The 27,999-nt window shown below is 44.7% G+C and overlaps 1 protein-coding gene across 1 annotated transcript; it reads left to right on the forward strand.

The window, feature by feature from the left end:
* The first annotated feature begins 101 nt into the window (after positions 1-101).
* PPEF2 (protein phosphatase with EF-hand domain 2) lies at positions 102-27,923 on the forward strand. The gene is made up of 16 exons (XM_021702289.1): positions 102-156; positions 4,840-4,967; positions 5,121-5,178; positions 6,049-6,224; positions 7,058-7,172; positions 8,142-8,188; positions 9,197-9,363; positions 10,014-10,050; positions 10,516-10,665; positions 14,948-15,334; positions 17,252-17,437; positions 19,230-19,372; positions 22,517-22,623; positions 24,208-24,371; positions 25,320-25,407; positions 27,670-27,923. Exons 1-16 carry the CDS (start codon positions 102-104, stop codon positions 27,921-27,923), a joined length of 2,262 nt encoding a protein of 753 aa, XP_021557964.1.
* Positions 27,924-27,999: the final 76 nt, after the last annotated feature.

The raw sequence follows: 27,999 nt of genomic DNA on the forward strand, positions 1-27,999 counted from the left end.
TGAATTCCCTTCTTTCAGATTCCCTCTTCCTTTTGTCAGCAAACAACTTGCTCTCCCTCTGACCTTCTATCTGTGTCCTGCAGAAACCTTGTACCTACACTATGGGAAGCGGTACCTCAACGCAACATCACTTTGCTTTCCAGAATGCAGAGAAAGGTATGTGTTTCCCATCTCCCAAACTTGCTCTAGGTATGCCAAAGCCTACATTGCATAGAGAGGGGCTTCTTAGAATGGAAGAAGGAAACCATTATATTTCTCCTCAGGCAACTCCTGAAAACCAGCTTCTCCTCCTTATGAGGAAACCACCAGAATGTCAGCTGAACATCTTAGGAGCTGGCGAACTATATTTGACTGAGTTAAAGTGTGCTGAGGAGTCAGTGTTGTCCACTAGGGGTTATCCCAAATTATACATGCACAAGTGAATGAAATAAAATTGGGCAACAAGCAGATGAAAGAGCATTTCAGGTAGAGGGTTCAGTATGTACAAGGGTCATGAGGTAGAAAGGAGTGAGTCATATTCGAGGAACTGAATGGTCTGACATGAACGAGAGGGAGGATGGCATGACATGAGGCTGCCAAGGTAGGCAGAGCCCAGATCACTCAGCATCTATAGGATTTTAAACTTTATCCTAAAGGCATGAAGGACCACTGAAGAATTCAAAATAGGGCGTTGATAGTAAGATATACACATTTAAAAGACCTCCGGCTTCTGTGAAGAAGGGATCAGAGGGAGTAAGACTAGAAGAAGAAACAGTCCAGAAGCTACTGAAGTCATCTAAACAAGAGATGATGATACCTTGGTCCAGAGTTGTTGGCAGCAGGGATAGAAGAGGGTGAATTCCAACAATATTCAGGAGATCCAACTGACAGGATCCAACTGAGTAGATGTATGGGGTGAGGGAGAAGGACGGATCAAGAATGACTTCCAGTTTTCTGGCTAGCAAGACTGGGCAGGAATTATTGCCAATTACTGACATAAAGATAGTGGAGGAGAACCAATTCTGACTAGAGGGAAGATGATGAGTTCATACTTGCTGGGGTTGAGGTGTCTGTGAGACATGCAGGTAGAAGGACTGAGAAGGTGGGTGCATATTCACATCTGCATTTTGGAGGTGAGGTTGGGCTGGAGAGATATGCATTGGAAGGCATCAGAATGTTATGTGGTGATTGAGGCCATGGGTCCCTGAAGTACCCTAGAGGGAGAGTAAAGACAAATCAGAGACCAGGGCCTAGGACAGAGCCATGAAGGACTCTGGGGCTTAAGCATCAGGTGGAAGAGGATGAGTCAGCAAAGGAGGCTGAGGAGAGGTAGCCAAAGGTCTGTAGGAGAAAAGCAAGGGGAATAGTGACTACACCTTGTTTACATGGGCTTCAGCATCTCTGTAAGCTTCCTTGCTGTCTAGCTTGACAATATGTCGCAGGGTCATCTTGTACCTTTTTGTCCCCAGAGTAGCTACTTCTTTAGGGTGTGGGGTATTCGTTGCTTCCTGGTTGGCCTCCACCTTTCTATCCCTTTTCAGTGAACAGATCCAGAAAACATGTATTATTTAGAGAAAAAAACTCACCATGACCAATTTATATTTAGGAACCCAATATTTTTACTTAACAGACTTGATATATCTATCTCTTCATTAAAAATCTTTTTCCCGGGGCGCCTGGGTGGCTCAGATGTTAAGCATCTGCCTTCAGCTCGGGTCATGATCTCAGGGTCCTGGGATCCAGCCCCATATCGGGCTCCTGGCTCAGTGGGGAGCCTGCTTCTCCCTCTCCCTCTGCCTCTCCCCCTGCTCATACTCTCTCTCTCTCTGTATCTCTGTGTCTCAAATGAGTAAATAAAATCTTTAAAAAAAAAATCTTTTTCCCTAATGACACTGTTATTTACACTATTATTATTTACTCTATCCTACCATATATAAATAATAGTTTCAGAACAGTAACAATACTATTATAAACAATGTGATTACTGAAAATTCTTTAAGATTTCTTTGTAGTTCTTTTTGTCCTTTGGATATGTCCACTAGGGATGTACAAATTACTGAATTCTCAAGTCATTTAAAGTAACTCTATTCTGTGTTTCCAACTTACATAAGGTTAGTTTCACTTGTTTAACCTTTGGGTTTTTTGGATAGAGAGAGAGAGAGAGCATGTGTGAGTTGTGGGGGAGGGGAAAAGGGAGAGGGAGAGAAAGAGTCTTAAGCAGGCTCAATGCTCAGCATGGAGACAGACACCGGGCTCATTCTCACCACTCTGAGATTATTACCTGAGCCAAAATCAAGAGTTGGAAGCTTAAACTGACTGAGCCACCCAGGCACCCCTAAACTTTTGCTTTTAATCTTTGGGGATAGAATTATTTTTCATTTTGCTTTAAATCTGTTTTATAACTTTGTAAAGCATTTATATAATTCCTGTTCCAAGTATCTATTGCTGCATAACAAACTATCCCAAAACTTAGTGGCTTAAGACAACCGTTTTATCTGCTCGTGATTTTGTGGGTCTGGAATTTGCAAAGGGTCCAGCTGGGTGGTTTGTCCATGATTCTCTGGGTGGCTGGGGCTGGAGGCTTTTGTTTTTATTTTTGCTTTTTTTTTAAGATTTTATTTATTTATTAGACAGAGAGAGAGCTAGTGAGAGCTGGAACACAAGCAGGGGGAGCAGGAGAGGGAGAAGCAGGCTTCCCGCCGAGCAGGGAGCCTGACCTGGGATTCGATCCCAGGACCCCGGGACCCGAAGGCAGACGCTTAACTGACTGAGCCACCCAGGCGCCCCTAAAGATTTTATTTTTAAAGTAATCTCAACACCCAACGTGGAGCTCAAACTCACACCCCTGAGATCAAGAGTTGCAAGCTCTAGGGGTATCTGGCTATCTCAGTTGGGGGAGCATGAGGCTTTTGATCTCAGGTTGTGCATTCAAGCCCCACACTGGGCGTGGAGCCTACTTAAAAGAGAGAGAGAGAGAGAGAGAGAGAGAGAGAAGAGTCGCATGCTCTACTGACCACACCAGCCAGGCCCTCCAGGAGGCTATACTGCCAAGACAGCCCTTTATTTGCTATCTGGTGCCCTGGGGCCCCTCGGTCTTTCCCTGTCCATGCAGTCGCCTTGTTCTTAACGTGACGTTTTAACCTCCAGGCACATTTGTAACTTGTAGTCCCGCATGTAGTGCGCACGAAGCTGGGACAAGAGGAACCCAGGCGTGTTAGATTGTGCTGTTGGGAAGGAGGGGGTAGAGGGTCTTAGAGCACCGCCCTGCCCCTCACAGCCCCTGTCTCAGTTAAAGGTAACCACTGGCAAGACTGGGTGGGGGAAAAGGTAGGAAAGAGGCATTGCCTGCTCTCTCGGCCCTGAGGAAGGAACATGGCTAGCTGGCAGCACTCGCCTTGAAATGTTGAAGCAAGGTGTTAGCAGCAAACAACATTTTCACAGAACCTCCGTGGCCCCGATACTCCTCAGGATTGCTTACCCTTCACGGCACATAAGAACCGGGTGGGGAGCTTGTGAGACCTGAAGGCCCCCGGGTTCCCTGTAGAGAGTCTAACGCTGCAGGCCTAGGGCGAGGTCCAGCTATCTGTGCTTCCCGTCAGTTTCTACAAGGTCTGTAGCACTTACTCCGGACATTGCATTCACTGTTCTGAACACGGGTCTACAGACGTCAGCCGTAGAGCTTCAGCCTCGTCACTTAGCATTTGGTAAGTGCCTTTGAGAGACAGCTACAGTTTGACATTTTTTGTCATAGGAAATCACATTCAGCTTTGCTTAAGTTCCTCCCTGGTTCTCTTTTCCCACTCCACCAGCGACTTTCCTCTTAGGGAAATCAGCCAGAGTTCTATTAGCTCTCTAATGCAGGCTAAATATATTAAATCAATCTGCCTATTGTTCACGAGGTTGACCTGAATTAACCTGCAGGGTTTCCTTTTTAATCCCGCTTTATCCACCAATACCCCATTCATCACCAGTGGCACAGTCAGGCCCAGGAGCTTAAGAAGAACCTCGTTATTTATGCGAAGCGGCTCTCTTCTCTGGCCGTGGTCCTTGACTACAGGTGATAAAGGTCATGGGAAGAAGTAAGCCTCCTCCTGTCACCCTGTGGACGCAGCCACCCAGCACAGGTCCCGGCAGAAGGAGAGGCCCAAAGGCCACCCGCAGATCGGATGGCCAGTGCGGTCACCCAAGTATGGTGATGGGGACACTGACAGCCCGCAGGGCCATCACAAGTCTGGGGATAGCAAGCGCACAGCCCAGCAAGCACTTACCGCCACCTGACATTCTAGGCGGTCATCTGTGTGTCTGTTGTTTGTTTTCCCCAGTCCTCTAGTTCATCCCCCTTTCCAGATGGGGACATTGAGGCCCAGGAAGGTAAAACTCCTGGGAAGCCACACAGCCGATGAGGGCATTTCCAGGCCTAGAACCCAGGACGCCTGATAGCCAGTCTGTTGCTACAATGTCACAATGTCCTCCCACCTGCTACCCCTGCATCGTCCCACTCTCCAAGGATGCCTCCCGCTTGCCACCTTTCCAGGTTGCATTTCTTGAGAATCCTGGCAATCCACCTTTCCAGCTCTACCCATAGTGTTTTCAGCAAAAAGTAGGAATTCCAGTAAACCTCCAGTGATAGTAGCATAACGACGAGGTAAGAATGAAGGGGGGTGGGGGTGGGAAGGGGGAAAAGAGCACCCCAGCCGGTGGTAAGGCAAATCCTTCCTACCGGTGGCAATGGCTGGCGCTTTGCCCATCTTGCCCCCACTTTAAGGTAGGAGAGGTGCCCTTCGCCTACCCCCCCCCCCCCCCCCCCCCTCAGCCCGGGGAGTCCCGGCTCACAGGCTTGCTTCTCCGTCCCTGTCACAGCCTTCAGGGCAGCAACCCTCATCCAGAGATGGTACCGACGCTATGCGGCCCGGCTGGAGATGAGGCGGCATTGCACCTGGCGCATCTTCCAGTCGATAGAGTATGCGGGACAGCAAGACCAGGTCAAGGTGCGGCGGGATGGGGGGCGGAGTCACCCAGAGCTCTGCCTTCCAGCCCAGGGGCAGCACGGCCCAGGTGCCCGGAGCGGGCGCGGCGGATCTGGACCCCTCCTGGTTCTCTTGGCACTCATCTCTAAAGCCGAGTCTCTGGTTCTTCTTCAGCTCCATGACTTCTTCAGCTACCTTGTGGATCACTTTACCCCCAGCAGCAACCATGAGCGTGAGTACGAGCTGCCATACAGCACATCCTCCTATCTCAGGGTCGTAGATGTCAGACGGAGCGGGGCGGCAGAGGAAGCGTAGATCCGGTGACAGCCAGGGAACGAGCAAGGAGGCTGACAAATCAATGGCAGCTTCTGAGTTCTCCCAGGAGCACACCTAGAGACAAGAATTTGGGTGTAAGGAATAAATGCAGGGAACAGTGGGGGGTGGGGAGGGAGTGGGGAAGGAATTCAGGGAACGGAAAGCCGCCATTAAAGGGGGGGTTGTGTTACTAAGCTAGCAACTCAGTGTGCCTGGGAAACAGTGCAAAACCCACGCTTTGGAATGATCCCACTGAAGGCAGGGCACTGGAGCCTTCATATGTCAACTCCTGAGGCTCACTGGTTAAAGGCCGCTGGCCGGGTGGATCCGAAAAGTTGTTAATTCCACAGTATCGGCCTGCCGAGCTCCCGGGCCAGAGATGAGGAGGCTGGCGGTGGGCCCTTGCCTGAAGGGCCCTGGAAGGTCTCATGGCTTCTGCCACACTCACAGTGCACCAAAATGCCTGTGAGCTTTTTCTTTTTTCCACCAAGGCTTTTCCCTTTCCTCCTGCTTACAAGCCTCGGGCTCCTAAATTTCTGTTCATTCTAAGTCTGACACATTGCAATCTTTTAAAATAAAATAAAATGGCATTGACATAAAAGCATAACCTCTTCCCCTGTCCACCTTAATCTGTTGTCACTCTCCCATTCCTTTCTCCTCCCTGGTGTTGGAGCCGACACCAGACTGGCCCACTCCACGTCAAGCATGGTCCAGGGGAAGACTGTTCGTGCTGCCCGTGGACTGCCCATCTGATCACAAGCTGGCCTTCCCTCTCTGTCCTGACCAGGAGACTTCCTGAACCGCATGTTCACTGAGAAGACATTCCCCCAGGACGCTGAGATGGAGAAACTCAGTGACTATGAATCTATAGAGGTCCCGGACAGCTACACAGGGCCACGTCTCTCCTTCCCACTTCTTCCTGACCACGCGACTGCCCTGGTGGAAGCTTTCAGACTGAAACAAGTAAGCTCACTCTGGGGCCCCTGCGTCCCCAACAACTCCATGTAGGATGTAGAGGGAGGCCAGACCCAACCCAAAAGGAGCAGCCCTGGACTTAGGGGGTTAGTGTCATGGGACCTCAGGAAGGCCACTGTTGCTGGTGAGGAGGGGGTCAGAGAAGAGTGTAGGGGATGGAGGCAGAGGGGAGGGTGGTTGGACTCCTATTCTTCTCAAAGAGATAGGGAGACATTGGCATAGAAATGATATAATCTGGCTTACTTTTTAAAATAATCATTCTGTTTTCTGAATAGAGGGTAGGGAGCAAGGGCTGAAGCAGGGAGACCAGTCAAGGTCCTGCCACGGTCCAGGCAAAAGGCGACAGTGGTTTGAAACCCTGGTGGTAGAGGCAGAGGTGTGAGAAGTGGTCAGATTTTGGTTCTATGCCGGCTTCCAGCCCTTTCTTTCTTCCATATGAAGAGAATTCATTGCAGGAGGAGTTGGGATGGTTTCCCCTGTAATGTCAAGGATCACTCAGTACCATCAACATGCGTGCACTTAACTCACACCTCGCTGAGACAAGCATGCATCTCTCCCAAGGAAAAGGCAAGGAAAGCTTTCATCGAGTTGATAGGAAAGAGGAAATTAGTTCAATATTTGGTGACGATGAAAAGCAGAAATGAGAGCAGAAGATGGGTGAAAAAGAGAGGATTCATGCATTGGGTCCCAGGGGCAGTTTACTAGGGTCAGTCTTGGGGTCTTGGGTGATTGGGGTCAGTCATTAAGCAGTAAAGGCGAGGCCCATTTTGCTGCAGGAATATCAGTGTTGCTTTGTTTCTCCCTCCTCTTCCTCCTAGTAGCAGCTCCATGCTCGCTACGTCTTGAATCTTTTGCACGAAACCAGGAAACACCTGGTGCAACTGCCAAACATCAACCGTGTCTCCACCTGTTACAGCGAGGAGGTCACTGTGTGCGGTAAGAGCCGGTCAGAGATGGCGCCACGTGCTAGATGCAAACAAGAGAGCTCCTGGGATGGGGAGATTAGAGGCCGGCTGGCCGGAGATGGGATGCACGCTGACAGCGCTCATGCATTCACGCCACGTTCACTGAAATAGAGGCAGTGCCAAGAAGGGCTACTGGGCAAGAGGGCCCAGCCTCTGCTCTATTTTCCCAGACAATTCAGATTTGCCCCCTCCCTCACGATCTCCATTCAGAGCAAAATCCCTGCAAAGAGCCAGATCCTCCTTTGTCAGAAGACAGTTTATTTGTTGTTACTTGAGCAGGCGCTAATGGCCCAGCAAATGATTCCTTCCACCCACAGATGGTCTTCTGCCAGAGAGAAATCCTGTCAATCATGATTCTTTCCACATCCTGATGTTTTCAGTGATGTTGACACATCTGCTACGGACTGATGTCCCATGTCGTAGGGCAATGCAGACTGTAAGATGCCAAGGATCGTAAACTGGCACCTCGAGGGCCACACGCAAACTGCAGATGGGTCTTGCTTGGCCTGGAATGTTCTTAAATTTTTAAAATTAATTTCCAACGTTTGAAAATTGGAGGATTTCATATTAAAATCCAGATTTCCAACATCTCTTGAAAAATCTCCCAGCAGGAGCCCATAAGTGAATAGCAGCTTCCTACTTTGGGTGGGGCAGAATCTCTCCAGTTCTCACTGGAGTTGGCAACCCTGCACTATTCTGTCCTATCTTTGCTTCCTTTACTATTTATGATAATCATGTAGAAAACGAATACTATGTTTTCTGCTTTCAATATTAACTATCCCTGCAAAAGGGAAATTAATATTTATCTCTATCTTACATATGGAAAAATGAGTTACCATCACTTGGTCAGATTTTTCTGGGTATTTCCCTTTTTACAGTAAAAATGAGACACAGTGGTAAGGACCAACAGAAACTGATATTCTTTTTCTATCTTTATTAGGAGACTTACATGGCCAGCTGGATGACTTAATATTTATATTTTATAAGGTATGAATGTTTAAGATCCTGTCTTGCTCTGAGGCTTATTCTAGAAGTTCAGATGCAGTATCTATTAAACAAATGCTTAACCATTGCTTGGATTTTTTAAAATATTATTTTAAATTATTAAAAATTACATAGTAGCAAATACATAATATAAAAGATAGCACTGTATTATATTTTAGTATATTTTTGTAAACTGTTTTAAAAATCTGAGGTTAATAAAGAAAAGGAATCATTATTTAGTGATTGATTTCCTTTTTTCCAAATAAAGAAAATTGTTGATTATCAAAGCACCTGAAAGCTATTTTCCTGTTTTTAGTTATAAAATATAGAACATGTAACAACATATATGAATGTCCTATTAATGTAAAGTTACTTTATATATACTGTGCTTCCCAAAGCATTTTCCCACTTATTGTCTTGTTTAATCCTGAGAAATCTGACAGCTATTGCTGTTATTACTAAAGATATTGGGCCAGGGGCACCTGGGTGACTCGGTAGGCTGAGTGTCCGACTCTTGATTTTGGCTCAGGTCATGATCTCTGGGTCATGGGATTGAGCCCCACGTTGGGCTCTGCACTCAGTGGGGAGTCTGCTTAAGATTCTCTTTCTCCCTCTCCCTTGCCCCCCGCCCCAGTTCACGGGTGTGCTCTCTCTCTCTCTTTGAAATAAATGAATAAATCTTAAAAAAAAAAAAAAAGATATTTTGGCCAGAACTTAAAATTGGCCTTTGGATCACAAGTTTGGTTTCCTTTGCACATACCACATGGCAAGACTCCAGCTTTGTATAAAGCACTATTTTGATGAGCATGTCATAACCTCAGCCTGGCTAGAAAGGAAATAGAAGACCAATAAAAAAATACTTGCATCTTTTCTTGACAATTCATGTTTGGAGGAGAGCCAGAAAGCACAGAATTTTTTGATCTGACATTAACTGTCAAATACACAGTGGCTCAACCTGATTTCCTGTTCCCTTCCTTTGTTGCTGCTTCTCGGACTTGTCTTGTTGGGAAGAATGGCCTCCCGTCACCAGAGAAGGCCTACGTCTTCAATGGTGACTTTGTGGATCGAGGGAAGGATTCAGTAGAGATCCTGATGGTTCTTTTCGCCTTCATGTTGGTTTACCCAAAAGAGTTCCATCTTAACCGAGGAAACCATGAGGACTATATGGTGAACTTACGGTAACAAACTAAACATGCTGGGTATTTGATGTTTACCTGTGATTGTAAGAAGTTATTTTGTCAGAGCTTCTGATTTGTTAGGTGCATTTTAAAAGTAGTTATCCGGATGCTTGGGTGGCTCAGTCAGTTAAGTGTCTGCCTTTGGCTCAAGTCATGATCCCAGGGTCCTGGGATCGAGTCCCGCATTGGGCTTCTTGCTCAGCGGGGAGCCTGCTTCTCTTTCTGCCTGCTTTGCTGCCGCTCCCCCTGCTTGTGCTCTCTCTCTGACAAGTAAATAAATAAAATCTTAAAAAAAAATAAAAGTAGTTTTCCAGTTGTATAAAGGAATACACAATGTCTGACATTTAAAATATTTCCTTAAAACTTACACATTATCCTACTCCTAATAAAACCATTAATTTTTTTTCACATACCCATACTCTTTAGAAAAGGTAAGAAATACAGATAAGCAAAAGGAAGAAAATAAAAATATCCCATAATTTCTTGAACTGAGATAATGCTATAATTGTAAACATTTTGGCAATTATTCCTCAGTCTCTTTTCTATATAAGTATATGTATATGTATATAGAATATGAATTTTTATAAAAATTCAGTTATATCATAACTCTTGTCACTAAATTTAATATCTATTTTTGCTTCTAAATCTAGATATGGCTTTACCAAGGAAGTGATGCATAAATATAAGGTATGCTACCTTTAAAAATTTTGGGCTCCTGGGTGGCTCAGTCCTTAAGCATCTGCCTTCAGCTCAGGTCATGATCCTGGGTAGAATTATAGAATATGTCCCTTTTTGTGTCTGCCCATAGTGTTATGTTAGAGTGATGTCTGTTCTTTCCTTAAGAATATGTACTCCAGGGGAGCCTGGGTGGCTCAGTTGGTTAAGCGTCTGCCTTCGGCTCAGGTCATGATCCCAGGGTCCTAGGATCGAGCCCCGCACCGGGCTCCTTGCTCAGCGGGAAGCCTGCTTCTCCCTCTCCCATTCCCCCTGCTTGTGTTCCCTTTCCTGCTCCCCCTCTCGCTGTACCTCTCTCTTTGCCAATTAAATAAATAAAATCTTTTAAAAAAATAAATAAAAGTAAAAGTTTCTCTTAATTCAGATAAGTTGAGTGTATCATTGGAAACTTAATAGCTTCTTAATATCATTTTCCAGATACATGGCAAGAAAATACTAAAAATACTGCAAGATGTTTTCTGTTGGCTTCCTCTGGCCACTCTTGTTGATGAGAAAGTCCTGATTCTTCATGGCGGAGTGTCAGACATGACCGACCTGGAGCTTTTGGCTAAACTAGACAGGCACAAGGTACTGACTGAGTAATGAAATATTGCATATTTCACCATAATTTAATCCAGTTAATAATAATAACCCAGTTGATAATAATTTAACCCAGTTTCACTGGCAGCATAAAATAAATGTCATCTTGCATGCTGACTCCAGGGGACGCCATTAAATCATTAAAGAAGCCATTAAATCATTAAAAGGAGAAGGATTAAGATTCCACGTCTGGGGGCAAGGCGCAAGTACACTATGATCCATTAGTGATGTTTGCTATAGACATTATAGTGGGGAGTGGCAGCGAGAGCCATCTGTTTGCCATCCCTGATCTAGACGATTCTAATAAATACCCCTCAATCACTGTATGTGAAGAGCCTTTATTTCTCAAATAACTCAGTTAAACTCAACAAATGCATATTGAGAGGCTACTTCATGCAGGGACGAGGCAATCGGCAGATAGGAAGATGAAGATCAATTTCGAATTAAACTCAACAACTGTGTTTAAAGGGCTTACTTTGTGCAGGGAAAGTGGTAGGGGAGATGCAGAGATAACCAGAGATGGTGCCTCCCTCAGGGGATTTACAAGAACCGGCAGGAGGAGGGGGTGAGAGACAGAATGCATTAAGCTCCAATATCCACACATCTCTGTTTTCTGTTTCACTTTGGAAGTAAAAATTTAGAAAACAAAGATTCTATTTTAATCACAGACTCTTATGCTTGAATGGTGTCCTATGGCTTCTGTACTCCAACTACCCCTTCCAAAACACAGGAGTCCCTACTGCAATATCCTTGACAACATTCGGCTGAGCAGTTCCAAAGACAGAGAACTCATTACTTCACAAGCCAGTGTGCTTTGGGCAACTCTAACTAATCTAAGTCTGTGTTATATGAGACATAAATGAAAGAGCATGGCTTTAGAATCAGACTGACCCTGGTTTGAGTCTTGGAACATGCTGGTACAGCAGCTTCGTTTTACAAGGTTTTCCAAGAACCAAGCCTTCTTATGTCTTGTTACTCTGCCATCCTTAGGATGTCTTTCCCATGCCCTCATCTGTATAGGCCAAGGTGGCTTGCCACCACATCTGTATTCCAAGCAATAGGAGAGAGGAAGGAAGCGGGGGAAGAATATTCCTGCCCTTTAAAGATACAGGGAAGAAGTTGTATACCTCTCTTCTGCTCTCCTCCCATTGTTGAGAAAATAGTTCCATGATCACACCTTGCTGGAAGGGAGGCTGGAAATGCAGTCTTCTCTCTGGTTGGCCACATGCATGGTACAAAAGTTGGGGTTTCCATTCCTATGGCAAAGAAGGGGAAACTAGATTTGGGGGAGTGGTAGTTTGCCACACAGATACTGAAGTAGGGAAATATGTTCTTTTTCCCTTGAGTAGGTGTGGTGAGTGGTTATGCCATGACCCATGAAGTTGGAGACAAATGGATAGAAATTCTGTTTCTGCTACTTATAGAATATTACCTTGAAAAAGTTATTTATTATAACTTCAGTTTCTGAATCTATACAATAGGAATAGGAGTGACTGTATCCTAGATGTTGTGAGGATTAAATGAAAATGTGTGTACACATGCCTTACAAAATTTGTACTCAGCAAGTGGAAATGGTATGAACTACATTTGGCTGAAGTGACAGAAAACTTCAAATAACAATGGCTTAATGATTATCTCTTCCTTTCTGTAAATAAGCACTGGAAGCCAATAGTCCAGGGCTGGGGGAGTAACACCACGAAGTCACTAGGGACCGAGTTTCCTGCTTTCTTGTTGCTCCCCCATGCTGCATCATGACCCAGCATGGCTACCTGAGCCCAAACCGTCACGACCATGTTCTAGCAGTGTAGAAGAAAGGCATGTTTCTTCCCTTTAAGGACACTCAGGTGTACACAAAATTTTTGTTCCTATTTCTGTTCAGAATGTTGTCACATGTTAACATTTAGCCGAAAGGCAGATTGGAAAGTGTATTCTTCATTCCACGTGGTATCTGTAAGAATCTGGGTTTCTATTTCTAAGGAGGAAGAGTAGACAGATGTTGGGTGGCCACACTCTGCCTTGATCTGTCCCTGTTGCTCCCCAAATTTCTATGCACATCCTGCTTGCCACGTGTAGAACCATGCTTATCCCCTCTCCAATGGAGTCTACACTCAGGTCTCATCCCATAATTGCATCCAGTCCAAGGTTTCTGGATTCAAGTCCTATATATCAAGGTCTGGCTCTGGCCCCTTGTGGTCTGGTGACTGAAAGACGAGATATGTGTCCCTGCACCCACAAACTCAGTGTTGGAAAGGGAAAAGGATAACTCCTTAGCAGAGGTGGAAGGGGGGGCACCTGCAACATTTTCAAAAATGCTCATTATAAATCCCCTCTCTGCTTCTCCATAATCTCAACCCCTTCATGTTCTTAATGGAGGAGGAGGGGCCCAAAGGGACCTAAAACTAGCTCTTAGTATTTCTTTTGTCAATTCTGCATGATGTCTGGCACCTCACTTTTTTTTTTAATTCAAATATTCTGTTTTGCTGTATCTATGTCTGGAGGTAGAGACAGCAAGTCACGATAAAGCAGATTCACATTTAATGGGAAGAATCATGGGAAGAATCACATTTAATATATACAGGAGAAGTAGGGACTTTGGGAAAGAATGCTAAAGAACAGTTTATCTTCCGTAGCTTAGCAAAAAGCTAACTTCCCAATAGTTGGTTTGCAAAGCTCTGGGGAGGGGTGATATAGCCATCTGTACCAAGTCCTGGGATCACTTGGGCGGGAAACACAAGAGTAGGAGCCCCGGAGTCAGATATCTGGATTCAGTCCTGGTAATGTTCTAGTAACTCTGTGCCTCACGTTTCTCATCTGTACTATAAATGAGGATGCTATCTCACAGGGTGTGAGGGCTAATCAATCAATTCGTGTAAAACCATAAATGAGGATGCAGTCTCATAGCGGTGGCCTGAGGGTATCAATGAATTCATGTTAAGTGCCCAGCATAACATCTATTTACAAAGGGCGCAATACATATTAATGCTGTTATTCTCCTTAAAAATCAAAGTTAGGGATGTCTCTTGAGGGCAGATAATAACATCCTTAAAGTTACCTGAGGATGGAAAGGTTACCAGTTACCTGGTCCGGCCCTCACTCTGAGTTGCAACAAGGAGAGAAGGAGGGGGTTACCACTCCATTCACGTTTGGTGGCCTCTATGCCCCGGGCTAAGCTGCCTAGGAAGTCATTAGAGCTTGTCCAAAGTTAGAGAACACCTCTGTTCTGTTCTATTCAATCTGGATTCCTCTTGAAACATCATTCAGGTTCTGCTGACCCTCTCTGAGTGTCCTTTGTCCTTGCCCTAAGCCAGTCCACACCAAGACATGGCTTCCTTGGATCACAGTCCTTACATCGATTTGCAGAAATCGATTCTTCTTCTCATTCTTTGATTATGCGCTTGCAGAGAGTTCCCGCTGTGCGTCAGACCTCTGTCGTTGATACCCTTCCAATGTTGTGTGCCTCGGTTTCCACTGTGGCACTCAGGCACGCCAGGAATGGGGGCTGGGTGCCACAGCTGTGCTCTGTGGCCTGACCCTTCTCTTTCCCATGATCAGAATTCTTCCAGCTTGTGACTCTATCGTCAGCCTGGTCCCAGTACCATGATGCCTCTGAGTCAGTGACAGGGACCATACTCAGTCTCTTTGGCCAAAAGATTCCCTTTCCAATTAGGTCCAGGCTGAAAAGAGGTGCTCTTCCCCTTCCTCAACAGGTAAAATAGCACTTCCTGTGAGATGCCACGAAGTCCTGCCTCTCCCACGGCAAAGCAACAAGTGTTTCCTATTCCAACATAGTTTAACCACAAGCTGCATATCTTCTCCTTTGTTTTAGCACCCGGTTTAACAACAGGAAAGTCCATACAGGCTCACCTTCCTGAGACGTGCCCTTTCCCATCCTTGTCTACAATTCACTAGGCTCCTAGAGGGAACAGTGGTTTTGCTTAGGATTTCTCCAATTACCTGTGGCAGAGGATCAGGTTTTATAAATGTCCAGTTTGTCACACATCAGAACTTTTGTAAAATACAACATATATGAAGTACAAGAAAAATGAAATACAAACAAAAAAATTTAAGCCCACGGATCACGTGCTTGAATATCACAGCAGTATCCAACTGCCCTGACCGTTTCTAGAGGCTTCCTCGCCAGCCCTGTGCTCATCCTGCGCGGGGAGGGGGGGCAGGACCAGCGCTAGTGAGCGCGCTGACCTAGAGGGGCTACTCAAGAAACCACCTCGGGTTTCCTGCCGCCATCTGTGTCTTCTCTGGCCGTTTTTAGATCGTCTCCACCCTGAGGCGCAAAACGAGGAAGGAGAACGGGAAACCGGCGACGACGCAGGAGAAGGCCACCCCGCCGAGCTGCGCGGGGCGACCCACCCCGTGGTTTCTGCCCCAGAGCCGCTCTCTCCCCGCTTCGCCCCTGCGCCTGGTCTCCTGCGGGGCGCCCCGCGCCGGCCGCTCCTCCAGCATCCCCTGCAGCGGCCCGGCCGACGCGGAGGAACTGGCCCGGCGGGTGCGGCGCTCCGGCGACCTGGAGCTGGACAGGGGCCGGCAGCAGGCAGGCTTCCCGGGGAGCCGGGCGCAGGGGGAGCCGCTGCTCGTCACGCCAGAAGCCGACTCGGACGCCGACGAGCCGCCCGAGCCCACTCCGGAGGAGTGGAAGCAGGTGGGGGTGGCCAGGGGCTGCTCCCTGGCATTTGGCTGTCTTCGGGAGGGGCTTTTAAACAGAACGAATCTCTTCTCTCCCTGTGAATTCAGGGGATTTTTTCCCACCCCCTTTCCCTCTCCCCCTGGGGTTAGAACAGCCCAGAAGGATATTAGTATTTGCCTAATAACTCACATATTTTAGAGTTTCGTAGAGGTCGGTCGGCTGTGGCCGGTGGGCTCTGTTGCCTGAGTAAACTTGGTTTAGTGACCTAGCCTCATTGGGGTGGGAAGGTAAGCCAGGACTTACTGGATGCTATTCCGTGATGTTTTGTTTTTAATGTGTCAGAAAGACGACTATGTAGCTCAAGGCCAAATGGGTTAGGTCAGCAGCTTCTGTGGGCCTCTGTTATTAGGCAACTAAAGGCTTTTCCAGAATCTCCCGAAGTGTGTCATAGAGCCGCCCCTCGCTGCGAGGGAGACTGGGAAAGCAAGCGTTCAGCGATGCCCATTGCCACCCCAAACTCCCCATCAGAGTTCTGGTAGCAGGAAGGAAGAAGGAGAATGAATACAGAGTAGGCACTCACAGTGTTCGCCTAGATAGGACCCTGGCAGCCGCCCGGTGCGCACATTCTGCCGGGACAAGGCTGTGGCAGGGGCGCTTATAATCCGTGCGGGAGATCCACGTGGTGAGCTTGCGCCGCGGAGTTAGTAGCCCTATGGGAAGTTGCTGGTGTTCAGCCATTTCTGACTATAACCCTGGCAGGTTTTTTTATGGTTTATCCAATAAAGAAAAGGAGAGAATGCAGAATTAGCTAAGAGCTAAAATTAGCAGAACTTGCGGATTGATTGGATGGAGGGTGCTGAGAAAAAGGAGTCGCAGCTGACTCTGAGGCTAGACACCTCAGAGAGATAGATACTGGGTTTCCGTTACATTCTCCCTGAGCTATCGATCCTGGGCTTCAGCAGCAATGTAGAGTGGAAATTTTAAAATAAATGCAAATCTCTCCTTTTGCAAAACATGACTCAATAATAGTGTTCCAATATTTACAAATCAAATGCACTTTTCCCCCTCAAAAGTACGTTTAGAAAGTATTGGGTGTCAACAACCTGATTATTTCATGTAAATTATAGAAGATTGGCCATCAGTGTTTTCCTGAGTAGTAACAAAAGGATAGAACCTGAATTGCTGGAAAAGTTGTTCAGCTCTTCTGCAAATTCTTTTAAAAATGCTGAAATTACTTGAAGAACTGAAACATTTGATTGCACTTTCCCAGGACCACAGCCGGGGCGTTGTGAACACTGCATGAGAGATCATGTTGCCAGTCCCATAACTTCTGCCTTCTCTTTGGGGCAAATGTCCAGGAGCCTGGAGCACTGGGGCTAACTGAAGATTTCTCCCAGAGCAGCTCCCTTTTTATCTGGTTTACATGTTGAGCTGTCATATAAGATTTATTTCCAACAAAGTGGGTAACATGCTTGTCAAACAATATGCACATATACACATGCTCCTTCTGTGAGTAATAAAAAATTCTGGAACCTCAGGTGTTCAAAATATAAGCATATGTCAGGGCACCTGAGTGGCTCAGTCAGTTAAGTGCCTTCAGCTCAGGTCATGATCCCAGGGTCCTGGGATCAAGCCCTGAGTCAGGCTCCCTGCTCAGTGGGGAGCCTGCTTCTCCCTCTCCCTCTGCCTCTCCGCCAGCTTGCGCTCTCCCTGTCTCTCTGTCAAATAAATAAATAAAATCTTTAAAAAATATAAAAGCATATGTCAAATATTGATCACATGGAAAATTATTCACTTATGCAAATACTCGTATGCTCTTCTTCCTCTCCTCCTCTGCTATTTACTCCGCCTCCTTCTCTTCCTCTTTTCATAGGAATGACTCTGCATATCTGTCTAGATTTTAGGAAATAATCCATCTCTTGGTCTCTCCAGGTGGTCGATATCCTGTGGAGTGATCCCATGGCCCAGGAGGGTTGCAAGGCTAACACCGTTCGAGGAGGAGGCTGTTATTTTGGACCTAATGTGACAGAACAGTTGCTACAGAAATACAACCTGCAGTTCCTGATCCGCTCCCATGAGTGCAAACCTGAGGGCTACGAGTTCTGCCACAGCCGCAAGGTGGGCGCCGGGCCGCAGTGGCGCGGGGGTGGTCCGGACCACTCCTCCCAGCCTGGACGAGCTCAGGCGCTTGGTTGCTCACAGTCAACTGCGCCTTGTGTTTGTTCTCCCACTTGCTCAAGGCAGCTAGGTCCTTTATAGTCACTGATCCTTGACTTTCACAGCCTATTTATTTATTTATTTATTTATGGCAAATGTTTTCAAAGTATGTTATTTTTTTTTTTTAAAGAATAAAAATATTAAATTTTATTTTTCTATTCTTTTTTTCACATTTTTTAAATTAACATATAATGTATTATTTGTTTCAGGGGTACAAGTCTGTGATTCATCAGCCTTACACAATTCATAGCGCTCACCAGAGCACATACCCTCCCCCATGTCCATCACCCAGCCACCCCATCCCTCCCACCGCCCTCCACTCCAGGAACCCTCAGTTGTTGAGGGTTTCCTGAGATTAAGTATGTTAATGTATTTTATTTTTAAAGATTTTATTTTTATTTATTTGAAAGAGAGCGCGCGCGTGCGCACGCACGTGAGTGGGGGAAGGGCAGAGGGAGAAGCAGGCTCCCCACTGAGCAGGGAACCTGTCGAGGGGCTTGATCCCAGGACCCTGGGATCATGACCTGAGCCGAATGCAGATGCTTAACCAAGTGAGCCACCCAGGCGCCCTTCACAGCCTCTTTAAAGCTCAAAATTTGATTGCTGCCACCACTCAGCAGTGCCCTGAGAGGAGAACAGAGGGGCAGATATTGTCCCATCTTGAGGACAGAAATATGGCCTGGGGTTTTCCCAGCCACATCTCCATTCCTTAAGTCACATCACTACGGGGTGACAGGATTTCTGCACTGCGCCCCAGCAGGGATTCAGGATTGTCTTCTCAGGAGCATATTTAATGTCCTGACTCATCTTTGCACATCTTAATCCTACAACGTTTGCCTAGCCCAGTGCCGCTAGGATGAGAGTATTGCCAGGAAAACTAACTCTTCAGGAGAATAACAGGTTTCCATGCGGGGGGAACAAAAAGTGAGATCAACTAATCTAAGAAACGTTTGGTTAATACAAGTTTGTCTACTGCAGGACTTCCGAGACCTTTAGTTTCCTGTATTCCTTGTAAATCTCCAAGAAGAGATGCAGTGTCTACCTTTTCCCGATGTACCGACAGTGTGGAAACTTTTTTCACAGAACATCTTAGAAGACACAGTTCTCTGTAGGAAGCTCCGCAGTGAGGCCTCACACCAGCTTTCGCAACTGGTGTACCGATTATAATGGCCTTCCCAACTTATCCGATCCAGCTTGCCTCTAAGTTGAACCAAATGAAGTGTTTTGTCTGACCCCTGCTGTTGTCCTTGAGATAAAAATGTGAAGAAACCGTGTTGTGGGACGCCCAGGTGGCTCAGTCGGTTGAGCGTCTGCCTTCAGCTCAAGTCGTGATCCTGGGAGTCCTGGGCTCCAGGCTCCTGTCGGGCTCCCGGCTCAGCAGGGAGTCTGCTTCTCCCTCTGCCTCTGCCCCTCCCCACTGGTGTTCTCCCTCTCGCGCTCACTCTCTCTCAGATAAATAAATAAATAAATAAATAAATAAATAAATAAATAAATAAAATCTTAAAAAAAAAAGATATCATGTTATGGATATCCCATCAGAATTCAAGTTGTTACTGCTTGAATCACAACTCCTGCCTTACTAGCATTGATGACTTTAAAAATTGAAAAGATCCATGGGTGGGGTCGAGGAGGGTGAAGAGTTCTTGAGTTCTTCAGTGAACCTGAATGCTTTTCTCTCTCTGTTCTGATGTAGGTGTTAACCATTTTTTCTGCCTCCAACTACTATGAAGTTGGCAGTAACAGAGGTGCCTACGTCAAGCTGGGGCCGGCCTTGACTCCATACATCGTGCAGTATCAAGCTAACAAGGCAACCCACATGCTGACTATGAGGCAAAGGCAAGACTTTTTAATGAACGATTTTCAGAAAAACAGAATTATGATGTTTGTAGAAACTTCAAAATGTCCAGCATCATTACATTTATCCAAATTCTAAGTGAGAATTCATAATGTGTGGGGCACCTGGGTGGCTCAGTCGGTTAAGCGTCCGACTCGACCTCAGCTCAGGTCTTGCTCTCAGAGTTGTGAGTTCAAGCCCCACATTGGGCTCCACGCTGGGCATGGAGCCTACTTAAAACAACAAAAACAACAACAACAAAATTTAGCTATGTCAGCAATAAGGTCTACAATAGGAGAATGTAGGTCCTGTTTCTTCTCCTCCATACACTTTAAGATCTGTACCTACCCACCATTAATGGAAGCAACAAATTTGCTTCCTCCAGAAGTTATTCTCAGTGGGAGCATCTTGGGTAAAGTCCATATACCAGGCCACTGAGTCTTTCCAGGGTCACTCTTACATTTTTTCTCATCCTTAAAGAGTTTGTTTTGCCCCATAAGCCACAGACAAAGTTTCTTTGTTTTCTAGGGATTTGACAGATGGGTTTCAGTCCACACATTTGTTGACGGTGCCCTTTTCTTCCTGGGAAGGAAGTGTGTAATATTACTTACATGGCTTCTGTTGAGATGATTCTGAGTTCTAACCTTAGCTGAGAGCTTACCACCCACTAAGTGCTATTATAAAGAATTTATATGTATTGTCTCACAATGAACTTATGAAATACATACGAATTTCAGTTTTATAGAGGAGATCATCAAGGAACACAGGTTAAATCAGCTGGTTCATGGTCCCACAGCTAACACATGGTGAAGGCAAGCCTGAGCCAGGCAGTCTTATCTCAGAAATCACACCCTTCACAGACTTGCAGTCCTGCCTCCCACCAAGAAGATGGTCTCAGAGTACATAAGCTGCTAACAGATGCAGTTTTAGTGCTCCTGAACAAGCTTCTTTAATTATCAGATGGACTAATTAGAAATCAAAACAAAGTTAACATAAACCCAGTGGAAAGAGAACACATTAATATTTAACATCTGCCTTGTGTGAGTGCTATAAAAGTGCCTTATTTTAAATCACTCTTGAGTTATTAACTATCAAGCGTTATTAAACCCTCAAGTTATTAAAAAATCAAGGCCAGCATCACTCAAGAAGAAGTTTCATATGAGAATTTAAACTCATTAAGTGATAGTCAAACCTACTGTGCAGAGGCATCAACCAGGGGAGCTTGACCAAAACTCAGCCACCCTAGGCTCACCGCAGCCTCACCACCACAGTCTCAGAGGTAGGCCCCGGGCAACTGGAATGCCCGATTCCATGGGATTTAGGTGTTGTAAGAGCTCTTTGAAATATTCATTGATTGTATGAAAGCAAGTAAACATCACCTAATTTACCCAGAAATCACTTGTCCAACAACTTCAACTCCCTGGAGCAGAAGTAAGGGGGAAATGTCCCTGACCATCCATAATTGATGGCTCAGTGTCCATAAACTCAAGATCATGTTTTTCTTAGAAGAGGCCTCATTCGGCATCCATTTACTTTTGGTTCACATCCACACCTCACAATAATAGGTTAGCTTGCCTAGAATTCAGCTGTCAAGATTGATTGCTGGTCCCGCCCCTTATTAGCTATCTGACCTTGGATTAGTTACTTTGTAATGGGCATAATAATCGGACCTACCTCAGTGGGTATTGGAGGACTGAGATAATCCATGGAGAGACCTGCATTTAGTTAGTGTTCACCATTTGCTGCTTGATGTAGAAACAGAGAGCCTTGTACATCTAGACAGCTCCTGAGAGCATCACCATACTACATCCCTGCATGATAATGATGGATGACAACAACATAACAGAAGATAGTTTAAATGCTTTGCCAAACCAATGGTTTGTAAACTTTGGCGGGGAGAGGGAGTCCCATACTTTTTTTTTTTAAGATTTGCTTATTTTTTTATTGGAGAGGGAGCATGCGCAAGCAGGGGAGGGGCAGAGGGAGAGGAAGAGAATCTCTAGCAGACTCCCCGTTGAGTGCAGAGACTGATGTGGGGCTCGATCACACAACCCTGAGATCATGACCTGAGCCAAAACCAAGGGTTGGACGCTTAACTGACTGAGCCACCCAGATGCCCCAGGGAGTCCCATACTTCTTCTAACCTTTGATGAAACAATGAACTCCCTCCAGAAAAAGCAAATACACTCACATACCCATACATTTAAGGATGAGTTTTAGGCAGTTCACACTCTCCTAGGAGGTCTATGGAGCCCACTTAAGGACTATTACGCTAAATACCTTAAACTGCAAGGAAGATTTTCATCAAACATGATTGAAACTCTGTGTATGTGTGTGCACATGTGTGTGTGGAACTGTTAGTGTGGGAAAAGATAGGTTATCTGGTCATCACTTACAGAATGGCTGGTTCCTCAATGAGGCAGGACAAAGTATAGATTTACCTTTATCTCTTTTTTTCTTTACCTTTATCCCTTTTTATCTTTTTATTCATTCAACTCCGCATATTTGAACACTTACTTTGGGCCTAGTGCTGTGCCCAGCATTACTCTTTTGATCCAATAAGAACGAAAAAACTAAATTAGTGTTATTTCATTATTCATAAATCTTGCCTTGTGCATATTTAACATAATAATAAATTATAAGGAAAGCATATGAGTAGGATAACAGATACTATTTACTGAGTGCTTTCAATGTGCTGGGCTTTCTTCTAAGTGCTTTATATGAATTTACTTTTTTAATCTTCACAATAATCCTATGAGGTAGGTACCGTGTTTCTTTCTTTCTTTCCTTTTTTTTTTTTTTCTTGGTCGGTACCATTTTTATCCCTCTTTTGCAGATGGGGAAATTGAGGTGCAGTACAGTAGGATAACTTTACCATAAAGGTGGTCTTTTTCCAGAACTTTTCTGTAACCACTATCCGGCACTGGGAAGGACAGGGGCAGGTCCTGTTTGTACCCAGCAGGGAGAAGTGGGAGAAATAGGAGATGGAGGTTTTCCTTCAAAAACTGAGCTCTCCTCCCCCAAACTGAGCTCTAGGGAGGTTGAGATGTTAAGAGAGAGAGAGGAGTGTGGTAAGAAAAACAAACCCATGGCGATTTCCTCTATGTTAACTTCTTAAAAATGTTTATTTTCATCTCCTGTCCCAGGATTAGCAGAGTAGAGGAGTCAGCTCTGAGATCTCTGCGGGAAAAGTTATTTGCTCATTCCTCCCATCTTCTTGGTGAATTTAAGAAGCATGATGCAGATAAGACCGGTGAGACCATGGGGTGCCTGGGTGGCTCAGTCGTTAAGCGTCTGCCCTCGGCTCAGGTCATGATCCCAGGGTCCTGGGATCGAGCCCCGCATCGGGCTCCCTGCTCCACAGGAAGCCTGCTTCTCCCTCTCCCACTCCCCCTGCTTGTGTTCCCTCTCTCGCTGTGCCTCTCTCTGTCAAATAAATAAATAAAATCTTTTTTAAAAAAGAAAAACAAAAACAAAAAGAACCGGTGAGACCAAGCAAGAAAATATTCCTAAAAGGAAGCTGGCCAAGAAAAACTGTGTTGCAGAAGTTATCAAACCAATATTTATTGAACTAATGACCAAAGGACATCTTTGACTACTTTCTTCATTTTATTCAACTTAATGCTCCAGTTATCTTTTCTAAATTTTAAAATTCCAAACTTTTATTTATTTTTTAAAGATTTTATTTATTTATTTGAGAGAAAGAGAAAAAGTGAGAGAGAGCACAAGCAGGGTGAAGGGCAGAGGGAGAAGCAGGCTTTCCACGGAGCAGGGAGCCCAATGCGGGGCTCGGTCCCAGGACCCCAGGATCATGACCTGAGCTGAAGGCATACACTTAACCGACTGAGCCACTCAGGCGCCCCTAAAATTCCAAGCTTTTAACAGAATGTGAATTTAGCTAAATATAGACGGAGATGGTGAAAAGAAATGGAGTGAAAGGGATGGTGACAAGGCCAGAACTAAGCAAAAAGCAACTAGTGGGGGAGGTTACAAGCATATGTCCAAAATTAGCAAAAGATCAATGATTTGGCTTCTTGTTCTTGCTTAGTGTGTACATATCTATTCTGTGTTCTATAATCAAAGCTAGAAATTTTGTCTTTGTTCAACTCAATAGAATGTCTAATAGACATTGACCACATATATATAGCCCTATTAGAAAATAGCAGTAACAATCATAAATTCACAGCAATATCTGTTCATATATGTATCAACAACTAATGCTATATATATATAGTTTTAGGATATTCTTTATAGGAGCGTTATGTGACTTTTCAATAGTGTTGCCAGATTTAGCAAAAACAGGATGTTTAACAAAAACAGGATGCCTAGGGGTGCCTGGGTGGCTCAGTCGTTAAGCGTCTGCCTTCGGTTCAGGTCATGATCCCGGGGTCCTGGGATCGAGCCCCGCATCGGGCTCCCTGCTCAGCGGAGAGCCTGCTTCTCCCTCTCCCACTCCCCCTGCTTGTGTTCCCTCTCTTGCTGTGTCTCTGTCAAATAAATAAATAAAATCTTAAAAAACAAACAAACAGGATGCCTAATTAAATTTGAATTATAGATAGACAACAAATAATTTTAAAATATAATTATGTCCCATGCAATATTTGGGCCATATACTTTGTGGTCTTTCTGAAATTCTTATTTAATTGGGCATCCTGTATTTTATCTTGCAACCCCAGTTTCCAGCAAACTCTACCTGGACCCACAAAAATAGTGACAGTGCCCATTATTTCTATTACCTGCAGACAGCAAGAAGTATGTTGGGACAAAAAAGTCTGCACTGCGGGGCAGGACACTGGACTTACAAGTGACAAGTCAACAAATCATCTCGTTGCTGTAGGTTTTATCTCCCTTAGTGACTGGGCAGAAGCCGTGGAGTCTGTGCTGCGTCTAGGACTCCCCTGGCGGATGCTGAGGCCACAGCTGGTGAGCAGTTCTATGGATAACACGCTGGAGTACAAGTCCTGGCTGGAGGGCTTGGCCAAAGAACAATTGAGCCATGAGGTAATGGTGTGAAGATGCTGGATGAAGCCATACTGGGGCCCATGAAGCTCCCGATGGAGAACTTTGAATCAGAAACAGTCAGATATTGAGAACCCAGAAAAGACGATAGATGCGAAAAGGGAACTACTTGTTGAGTTTTTATATGTCAGGTTTTGTGTTAAGTGACTTACATATGTTGCCTCAATTTATCCTCAAAATACCTACCCCAAGAGTATGGTATTATCAGCACCATTATACCTACGAGGCACTGCTCACCAAGCTTCTAGATTGTAGAACTGGGACTCAAACCCAGGTCTGTCTGACTTCCCTGGCACCATCCTGCTTCCCTCACTAAAAAAAAAAAAAAAAAAAAAAAAAAAGGATTTATTCAGTAAACACTTAATGAATGTATAATGTATGTGAGGCCTTGGGCTAGGTACTTTTTAAAATGGCTTTATTTCGGGGCGCCTGGGTGGCTCAGTCGTTAAGCGTCTGCCTTCGGCTCAGGTCATGGTCCCAGGGTCCTGGGATCGAGCCCCACATCGGGCTCCCTGCTCCGCGGGAAGCCTGCCTCTCCCTCTCCCCCCTGCTTGTGTTCCTCTCTCACTGTCTCTCTCTCTCTCTCAAATAAATAAATAAAATCTTTAAAAAAAAAAAAAATAAAATGGCTTTATTTCAATATAATTCATGTGCCATACAATTCATCCATTCAAACTGTACAATTCAGTGGTTTTTCATATATTCACAGATACATACAGCCATTACCAGGGTCCGTTTTAGAACATTTTCATCATGGTCTATAAGTACTTCTTAAACCCTTAGATTATTTGGTAGGCTGAAGGGGTTGGGAATAAAATCTCTTCAGTCTGTTTCAACCGTATCTTATTGTCAGGGTCGATTGTGGGTTAATTATATATTAGGGCAAGCCTAAACATAAGATATAGAAAGAACATGTATTTTCTTTTGCAGAACATACAGTCAAGTTTGCTGGAAACACTGTATCGGAACCGATCCAACCTGGAGACCATCTTTAGGATCATAGACAGTGATCATTCAGGTGAAGACACTCACTAGCCTATCACTTCTGACGCAAAATACGTACTTTACCTCCCACCCTTCAGTCTCCTTCCTGATCGTTTAGCTCTCTACTCGAGCACTTCGGGAGCAAAGTAAATGATTATGCTTATAAATAAATGGCAGAAACTAGAAAAATATTTGGGCACTACGAGCAATCCATATAGAGGAGGGGTAGGGCAGAGAATGCAGACAAACTGGATGAGAACTTCTCATAGAAAAAACTGTGATTAGAAGATGTGGTGTCCCTTATAGTTGTATCAAAAATAGCCATAAAGTAATGAGGAGTGCCTAGAGCAGAAAGAATTTTACAATCTCACTCCCGAAGTATTCTTTTTTAAACTCCTTATTTTGGAATAACTACAGATTTACAGGACATACCAAAAAATATACAGGGATGTCTTGGATGCTCTCACCCTGTTCTCCCAGTGGTGCAAAGACCTTTTTCAATGTTACTACTCTCTTCCCACCTATTTTTAGGTATAATTCACATACCGTATAATTTATTCACTTAAAACATTCAGTTCACTGGTTCTTAGTATATTCAAAAGGTTGTGTAAGCATCACTACTATCCAATTATAGAACATTTCATCACCTTAAAAAGAAACCCAGACCCATTAGCAGTCACTCTCTATCCCTGTCCCTTCTCCATCAGCCCCTGACACCCATTAGTCTGCTTTCTGTCTCTAAGGATTTGCCTAGTCTGGACATTTTGTATAAATGGAATCCTACAATATTATGGCCTTTGGTGTCTGGCTTCTTTTACTTTGCGTAATGTATTCACAGTTCATCCATGTTGTAGCATGTATTAGTTCATTATTCCTCTTTATAGCTGGCTAATATTCCATTGTATGGATATATATACACCACATTTTGTTTATCCATTCATCAGTTGATAGACATTTAGATGGTTTCCACTTTTTGTCTTTTATGCATAATGACGCTGTGAACATTTGTGTACAACTTTTTATGTGAACATATGTTTTTTTATTCTCTTGGATGTATTCCTAGGAGTGCAATTGCTGAATCATATCATAAAACTATGTTTTGCTTTTTGAGGAACTGCCAAACTGTTTTCTACAGTGGCTATACCATTTCAGAATCCTATTGACAAGGTTTGAGGGCTCCAGTTTCTCCTTATCCTCCTATCATCACCAACACTTGCAACCCCCACCCTGTTTTATAGCCATTCCTGCTGGGTGTGCAGTATCTCATGGTTTTGATTTGCTTTTCCTTAATAACCAATGATATTGAGCATCTTTTCATGTGCTTATTGGAAATTTTTATATATTCTCTGGAGAAATGTCGATTCAGATCCTTTGCCCATCTTTTAATTGAGTTATTCTTCTTTTTGTTGTTGAGTTATGAGAGTTCTTTATATGTTCTAGATACTATGCCATGATCAGATATATGATTTGCAAATATGTTCTCCAACTTTATAGATTGTCTTTTCACTTTCTTGGTAGTTTCCTTTGATGCACAAAGTTTTTTAATTAAAAAAAAAGTCCAATTTATCTTTTTTGTTGTTTGTGTTTTTGGTGTCATATCTAAGAAACCATGACATAATCCAAGGTCACAGAGACTTACATCTATGTTTTTTTTCTAAGAGTTTTATACTTTTAGCTCTTCCAATTAGGCCTTTGATTCATTTTGAGTCAATTTTTGTTGGTAGTGCAAGGTAGGGGGTTTAGCTTCATTCTTTTACATGAGGATATGCAGTTGTCTACTACCATATGTTGAAAACACAATTCTTTCCCCATTGAATGGTCTTGGAACCCTTGTAAAAAAAAAAAATCAATTGACCATAGGTGTATGGGTCCAAAGGCTTTTAATAAGCAAAATAAATTATATGTTTGGGATGACTTAACATGTGGTTTCTCAGGAGTGTCACTATTGACATGTTGGCCTGAATATTTCTTTGTTTTGGGGTCCATCCTGTGTATTGTAAGATATTTAGCAGCATCCCTGGCATTTACGTACTAGATACGAGTAACACTCACCACCACCCCCGTCATGACAATCAAAAATGTCTCCAGAAGAAGGGAAGCAAAACTGCTCCGAGTTGAGAACCACTGGTGATCCATTGGTTTTGTGCCACCCCCTTGGGAGTTTAAACTAGATACAAGGCCTTGGGTATCTTTGTCTGTTCAACGGTAAGGAACAGGTGTCCCTGCAAGAATGTCAGAGGAAGTGAACATTGAAAATTAGACTGACTCACTGACATGAGTTCCTCTCTCTGCTAAGGGTTCATCTCACTGGACGAGTTCAGGCAGACTTGGAAGCTGTTCAGCTCTCATATGAACATTGACATTACAGATGACTGCGTCTGTGACCTTGCCCGGAGCATTGACTTCAACAAGGATGGCCACATCGACATCAATGAGTTCCTGGAGGCCTTCCGCCTTGTGGAGCAATCCTGCACAGAGGGCGATGCCTCAGATTGCCCCCAAGCCACAAACACTAACGACAGTGGCTGCAGCAAGCCCGGCACACCCTAAGAGCAGCCTGGTGTCCGGCTCCCATGGTGCCTCATAGCCAAGACTGAGCTTGTCCCTGGAATAGCTCCCTTATTCT

The sequence above is a fragment of the Neomonachus schauinslandi genome, chromosome 2 (assembly GCF_002201575.2).
Source record: "Neomonachus schauinslandi chromosome 2, ASM220157v2, whole genome shotgun sequence".
In the NCBI taxonomy this organism is placed as follows: Eukaryota; Metazoa; Chordata; class Mammalia; order Carnivora; family Phocidae; genus Neomonachus; species Neomonachus schauinslandi.